Consider the following 8,062-nt stretch of genomic DNA (forward strand, 5'->3'; position numbering starts at 1 on the left):
GTAGAAGAAAGAACAAAGAAGAAATAGTACTTGGAGTATAGTTCCATTCCAGCAGTAAACATCCATGTAAAGAATCCGTGTGGGTATTTTCCAGAGATAATTGTAGTTGCAAAGGTGGATATATATCATATCCAGTATACTCTGTGCATTGTTTACTACTATATATATATATATATATATATATATATATATAGAGAGAGAGAGAGAGAGAGAGAGAGAGAGAGAGAGTGCGTGTGTGTGTGTGTGTGTGTGTGAACACACACACATATATATTGGAAAATGTGTGAGATCCTTAGTACAGTTAGGTATATTTGAAAAAAGAAAAAGAATGACTTCACTGGTAGTTCTAATCAGTTTAATTTATTATTGATATAAATTTTACATTTTAGTTTGTAGATTGCAATTAAAGCAATAACATACACATAAAAAAGAACATATGCACATGAGTTTGTATATATGTGTTTGTGTGTGTATGTATACATTTATAAACATATAAAATAATAAATTAAACTGATTAGAACTACCAGTGAAGTCATTCTTTTTCTTCTTCCATGTATATACATATATCAGTTGGTGTGGATCCTGTTGATAATGGTTATTAGCTTGGTAGCTTCAATCATGTAATTGGGTAGCAGTTCACACTACTGGAATACTAATAATTTACTAATTTAATATTTCCGTTTTATCATCCAATCTCAAAATTAAGATCAATTGCTGAATGATATTGGGTATTCTGCAACTTCAATCTCAGCAGTTACATTAGTCACTTATATCATGTGGTGAAGAAGTTTTTATTCTACTGACAGTTCAGATGCCTGCTAAGATGGCAGGTAATTTCAGATTACATAATGCACAAATCGTGAATAAATTACCATGCTATTAAAACATATGTAGCATGTCAAGTCATCTTTTTACCACACACACACACACATATTTGTGTATCCACACACACAGAAACATATATATGTAGTGGGGAAATATATAGGTGTTTTGCAAACTGCAAAAACAAAGATATATTACAAAAGAACTTACATGTATTATCCTTCTGTTTTTCTACTTCGTCATCAGATAAATAATTATCTAGAAACTCAAAAGCTTGTGTGGTTACTTTCTGACCTGCAATACAATGAGATGTTTGTTAATTTGAGATGTTTGAAATGTTATGATGAAAGACATTCTCACATGTAGCAACTGTGTGTAATGTAATGGTATAACTCAGGGAAAAGAGAATAAGAGTTTATGAGGAGGTTTGTTGAGAGTGAACAATATATAGCTGAAGTTGAAACAGGAGACTTCTTCAGTAAGACTACTATTTATAGAGTTATCTTAGCTCAGGATTATGTTAAGTTGATAGAGACCCTTTGGGTCAGGGATCAGAAGGCTCTGCTGCAATTTAGGAAGCAAGTAAGCTTGCAGGTTGTGAGAAGCATGATGGCATTGTAGTCTTGCACAAGTTTGGCACAAGGCCAGCAGTTCCAGTGCAGAGAGTAAGTTGATTACATCAATACCCAGTGCTAAACTGGTATTAATTTTATCAACTCTGAAAGGATGAAAGGCAAAATTGACCTTGGTGGAATGTGAACTCAGAACATAAAGATGGACGAAATGCCACTAAGTATTTTGCCCAGCACAGCAATGATTCTGCCAGCTCACTGCATTGTAGTCTTGTATATATATTGCAATGATGGACAAATACCACTTAGCAGGGATGGGCCACTTTCTCCAGGAATTGTGCTCAGTGTTAATTGCATGAAGATATGAGCTTTAATTGTGTGAGGAATGTGAAGTTGTTATTGTGCAGTCCAGTCCTAGTGGAACAGACCTATGATCAGAAACTTTCCGACCAAGAGTATCTTTTTATTTGGGTGTGTATCAACACTGGTTATCAAGTGGTGGTGGGTGACAAACAGACACAAAAACACACACACACACATGAACGATGAGCTACTTTCAGTTTTACCTCTACCAAATTCACTCACAAGGCTTCAGTTGGCTGGAGGCTATAGTAGAAGACATTTGCTCATGCAATAGGGCTGAACCAAGAACTATGTGGTTGGGAAATAAGCTTCTTACCACACAGCCTAAATGTTTAATCTAAAGGAACAAATATCAGCAGGAAATGATTGGTACTTATTTTATTCATTCAAGAGAAATGAAAAACAAAGTTGCCTTTGATGGAATTTGAACTCAAGACATAAAGGATGATTCTGCCTTAAACTCTGGATATATTAAAAACAACTCACTTATAGTATCTTTCTGTTTCTCTGCATCATCATCAGATAAGTAACTGTCAAGAAACTCAAATGCTTGTGTGGTTACTTTTTGACCTGAAATACAATCAAATATTTAATTATTGAATTAGAACTGATAAAAATATTGATTTTTGATTTAAGCACCATGCTAGAAACTGGCAGAGAGATTGTGTGATGATGTATAGAAATAGTGACATTTTGCGAAATACTTAAATGTCTGAGACGACTTGTTAATATGATTTGAATTTTTCTGACTATTCTTTTGACTTGAAAGATTGCCAATAATTATATCTACACAACATTCTGATCAGTTTGATCTCCTTGATCATCATCGGGTCATTTAGTTATGGATGTGTTTGTAGCACCACACTAAATTTGAACTAACAATATTTATAACTAAACTAAGGGTTCTGATCTGCTAGTAAATTTGTCAGTGGTCCAACAAAAAGTACAAATTTTAGTGTGTACTGAACTATTATACAAATCATTTTTCTGTACAGCTCACAGTTTATTACTTACTCTCAAACATCCATGACATCTTAACTCTTTAGCATTTGAACTGGCCATGTCTAACCAAAATATTTTCCCTGTTTTATGTTCAAAGTGACCAGATCTAACCGTTGACACCAACCCTACAATATCATTCCAAAATTAAACATCATTGAAATCTCAAAGCTATGAGATAATGCATGATCAATTTGAATAATTAAATAAGCATTACATTTGACAGAGTAATCAGAAGGGTAAAGGGTTAAGCACTTCCTCTACTGCTGCCCTTACATTATACACAACATCCTCTGGAGTAACTTTGTTACCAACATCAAACTCCTTAAACAGGCAGTAGCCACTTGCATCAAGGCCATGCAGTTATACTCACAACTGCACTGGGCAAGACACATTTCCAGGATGGTGGGTCACCTGTCTAAGATGATGGTAAATTCTCTATAGGCCACTATAACAGAAGACCATTAAAGAAAAGGTACATAGTAAATGCTACAGTACAAGGTAAACCACAGTAGCCATATAAACTCACATAATTACCCTTATATTATGATGAGGGAAGTTATAAAACAATTATGAACATTGTTTATTTTCCCTTTCTCAAAATACTAACAAACAAAAAAATAAATACAGTTCTATATTTGAGAGATGAGAAATTGTGTACATTTGACGGATATTTGTCCTCATCTTGTTTGTTGTTAACACAATGTTTCGGCTGACATACTCTCCAGCCTTCATCAGGTGTCTTGGATAAATTTTGAACTTGGGTTCTCATTCCTAAGGTATTTTTCGATGTTAGTATTATTATTATTATTATTCAGGTTACTGCCTGGAATTGAACTTGGAATCTTGGGGTTAGTAGCCTGCGCTCTTAACCACAAAGCCATAGACTCGTGAGCATGGGTATATGGCGTAGTGGTTAAGAGCATGGGCTACTAACCCCAAGATTCCGAGTTTGATGCTAGGCAGTGACCTGAACAACAACAACAACAGCAACAGCAGAACAACAACAACAATGAAAAATACCTTAGGAATGAGAACCCAAGTTTGAAATTTCCCCCAAGACACCTGATGAAGGCTGGAGAGTATATTAGCCGAAACATTGTGTTTACAACAAACAAGATGAGGACAAATATCTGTCAAATGTAAAGAATGTAAAAAAAATAAATGCCTCCATGTTCATATAGCAGACTGGATTTTAATCTCTGTAGTTAAATGGTTCAATAGCAGGAAAATGTAATTTCCTTGCCAACAAATATTTTATACAACTTAAATGTTAAATAAGCTTTTAAAATATTCTTTCTTAAATTTGGTGCAAGGCCAGCAATTTTGAGAGCAAGGGACAGTCAATTATACTGCCCCCATGCTTGAATGAGACTTATTTTATTAATTCTGAAGGGATGACAGCTAAGTTCTCCATAGTCAATATGGAGAGGTTTGAATTTAGAATGAAAAGAGCCAGAAGAAATGCTGCTAAGTATCTTGCCTGTCATGCTAATGATTCTGCCAACACACTGCCTTTGAAATATTTGTTTCAAATTTTGGCACAAAATTTTTACATCAACCCTAATGCTCAACTGGTACTTATTTTATGAATCCAAAAGAATGAAAGGCAAAGTCAACCTCAGTAGAATTTGAATTCAGAACAAAGAGACAGATGAAACGCTGCTAAGTATTTTTCCCGGTGTAATAACGATTCTTCCAGCTCGTTGCCTTTAAAATATTGATTTCAAATTTTGGCACGAGGCCAGCAATTTCTGGGGAGTGGGTCAGTTGATTACATCAACTCCAATGCTCAACTGGTACTTATTTTATCAACCCTGAAAGGATGAAAGGTGAAGTTGACCTCAGCAGAATTTGAACTTAGAACATGAAGACGGATGAAATGCTGCAAAGCATTTTGCCTGGCATGCTAATGATTCTACCAGGTCATTGCCTTTAAACTATTAAAAGAAAACTGATAAATTGTAATAAATCACCAACTTGCCTTTTGTTTCTGATTCTGTCACATCACTTATGCTTTCAATACAACTCTGTTCATCTACTGATTTTTCCTGGGCATGAATATCAACATTATCTGTTTGATCAGGATTTGAAACAGAACATTCAGCATCAAACTCAAGATCTAGTAATGGATTGACCTTGGCATGTATGCTGAGATCATTATTACTGTTGTCCAGGCCAGAATGAGAAGGTGGAAACAATAGTTCAGAGCTGTTGTGTTCACTAATTACTGTGCTCGTGGTTGATTTGGCTAACCGCGGACTGTTATTCAGAGATTTCCGTGACAATAGAGATCCTGTTCGACTACTGCCTTTATTTTTAAGAGAAGATTTTGAAGAACCAGATTTTACTGAGAATGACTTAGATATGTTTGATTTTTGAAGGGACCTAGTAAGTTCATTATTGTATCCAGAAAGAGCAGCATTTTCATATGGATAGCTTCTTGTAGGCCTTTGCACTTTGTCGTCTGGTAATCTGTGTGAAAAGTTTCTCAATACAGGTTGATTTGGTTCGTTATCAGACACATATTCTGTTGGGTAAGCATCATTTGTTTTCAGTAACCTTGCACTATTTCGATAGGGTAAACCTGTTCAAAAATAGATGAAAAAAAAAGTATTTGAAATGTTCTGAATTAAGTAATTTTATTTTGTATTAAGGAGAAACTGAATACAAAGGTTATATTTAAAAATAGAAAATAAAATACAGAATTTTAAAATACATCTTGTGGATGATCTAGGGTGCTTCTGGGGTCTCATGGGGTTTCAACATCAGACCCCATCATCCAGGTGCAGGCATGGGAGTGTGATTAAGAAGTTCATCTCTGAACCATGCGGTCAGGGGACTTGGTCCCATTGCATGAATGCTGTTGGCTATACAATAGTTGTGGATCAATTGATACCTTGGAAGTGAAATCAGGAGACAAAAGGTGAAGAAGTCTATAGCAATGTGTGTGTGTGTGTGTGTGTGTGTGTGTGTGTGTGTGTGTGAGAGAGAGAGAGTTTGTGTTTCCCTTCATCTTCAATTGTGTTTGCTGACTATAAATGATAACCTTGTTGTTCCATTGCTTGCAGTCCACCATAAAACCAAATCCAGGTAGTTCATTGTTTGATAGATTACTACCATTTTTTGGAGACAGGGGTTGGCATCAAGAAGAGCATCTGGCCATAGAAACTCTGCTCCAATGTAATTTAATGCAACCCATGCAAGCATGGATAAGTGAATGCTCAAATGATAATGATGATGAAAAAAGTAAAGGAATATATCATCTTTAATATATACACATTTTTTTTTATGTCAGCCTTTGATATTTTCTATCCAAAAAATGATTTTAGCCCAATATTATACACTATTATTTATAGTTTTATATGCTTTAAGATTCACTGTTCCTACAAAAAATTATTTCATGTTTTCTCAAAGACTCTGAATTCTTATGATGTCAACAACATACAAATCTCACTGGTAAGAATAGAATTTCTAAAATGGAGAAATTCAAAGGATTGCTATGGTCCAATGGCAGAACATCTGTTATGTTTACAGGAAATATGGGTTTGTGTCCCATGGACAGCCTTCAAATTTTTCTATCCAAAGAGTTTTTAACCCAATATATTTACATGCTATTATTCATAGCCTTATTTGCTTTGAGGTTCACCATTCCTAATAATAATAATAATAATACATATATAGATGCAGGTGTGGTTGTGTGGTAAGAAGATTTTTTCTCAACTACATGGTTCTGGGTTCAGTTCCATTGCATGGTACCTTGAGCAAGTTTTCTACTATAGCCTCAGGCCTATTAAAGTCTTGTGAGTGGATTTGATAGATGGAAACTGAAAGAAGCCCATCGTACACATATATATATATACACGCACATACATATATATCATCATGTGTGTGTGTGTGTGTGTGTGTGTGTGTGTATGCCTGAAATATATGGGGAACAGCTTTTCCTTCCAATTTAATCTTTTTATTAAGGTTTTCTCATATATGTGTATCAGATTCTAATGGTTCATACTGCACAATAAAGCTTCCAAATTGCTCTTTATTAATTTCCAGGTTATCTCAGCCTCATCTTCAGGATGTTAAGTGGTTTTTGCTTCCCTTTTTATAGTGGGCTCCTTATATCTATAGAGATTTTCTTGCTAGAACTTGACCATATTTGTATCAGTGGCAGCTTGTGTATAGGCACTTAGAACTGCAGCACCCCTATTTCTACTCGATATTATCGATAACATTCAATATAATGAGTCCTTTTTTTCTTTAATTCTTTCTATATACTTGTACATTATATAATCCTTAAGCTTAATATCAGTTCTTATACCCTAGTTTATGAAGAAAAATACAAAAATCCTGGTATAGAACTGTGTGCTTCACAGTTCCAGCAACATGGTGTTTGGCTGTTGTGCATAGGAAGCTTCACACTAGGGAGAGAGGGAGAGAGCACTGCATGAACGGCAGTGCTGACTCTTGTGTTCTGATGAAAGGTAGTGTTTCTTTTTGACTCCATGTCTGTTGTACTTAAAAGCATGTTTATATTCTTGAATGTGATAAAGTGTAGAATTAGATTATTATCCTGCTTCCAGCTTCAGTATTGCTGCCAGGATTTGAAAAATAGGGCACATTTGCCCCCCCCCCCTCCTCCTTATTTTGTGATTTAAGTGGGAATTTTGGAAAACAAAGGGGAATTCACGTTGGTGTTCAGTAAACAAATTAAACACAATACCTGGCAGTGGTTAAAACGCAAACCAATCAAGTTTATGTATAAATTTTCTTCTTATATATTTGTTTACTTTTACACAATATTAAAACAGCCCAAAATTTTCTGAAGCAACATCCCCACTAATTTTATCTACGAGCCACCACTGGTGCTGTATGTTAACTGTAGCCTTGTGTTGCAATATTAATGTTACTTCCATAATCAGTCTTCTATTTCTGTGAGGAATTCTATAAAGTATGGAAATATTTTGTTTGCTTGCCTATCTAGTTTAGTTTTATGGTGTGTGGTGTAGTGTGTCATAATTTCTCCTTGTTTTAAAAGTATGTGAGTTTATAAAAGAATGTTGTACTTGTTTACCTAATGCAACAGTTGGAATTATGAAATTTGCAACTTTAAATTTTACAGTCAAATTTGTAAATTACAATGGTCATTCTAAGGTTTACATATTTGCAATATGTTTTTAATAAGGAAGATTTTGGTCTTATTATTCTGTAATATATATAACTAGTGTCAGCTTTATGGGTATCAGTTTTTATTGCATGTACTATGAAGTAAATCTTAGAATCCATCATCAATGTTTACAATGGTTTAA

General features: G+C 34.7%; 1 protein-coding gene across 2 annotated transcripts in view; it reads right to left on the reverse strand.

Moving 5' to 3' along the window:
• LOC106877405 (uncharacterized) overlaps positions 1-8,062 on the reverse strand; it is a 91,057-nt gene that overhangs the window by 2,618 nt on the left and 80,377 nt on the right. For both annotated transcript variants that reach the window (XM_052966346.1, XM_052966345.1), the window contains 3 exons: positions 4,741-5,343; positions 2,244-2,327; positions 1,033-1,116 (listed from right to left, as the gene is read on the reverse strand). In XM_052966346.1, the coding sequence (XP_052822306.1) occupies positions 1,033-1,116; positions 2,244-2,327; positions 4,741-5,343 (771 nt within the window). The remainder of the gene's footprint in view (positions 1-1,032; positions 1,117-2,243; positions 2,328-4,740; positions 5,344-8,062) is intronic.

The sequence above is a fragment of the Octopus bimaculoides genome, chromosome 3 (genome assembly GCF_001194135.2).
Source record: "Octopus bimaculoides isolate UCB-OBI-ISO-001 chromosome 3, ASM119413v2, whole genome shotgun sequence".
Lineage (NCBI taxonomy): Eukaryota > Metazoa > Mollusca > Cephalopoda > Octopoda > Octopodidae > Octopus > Octopus bimaculoides.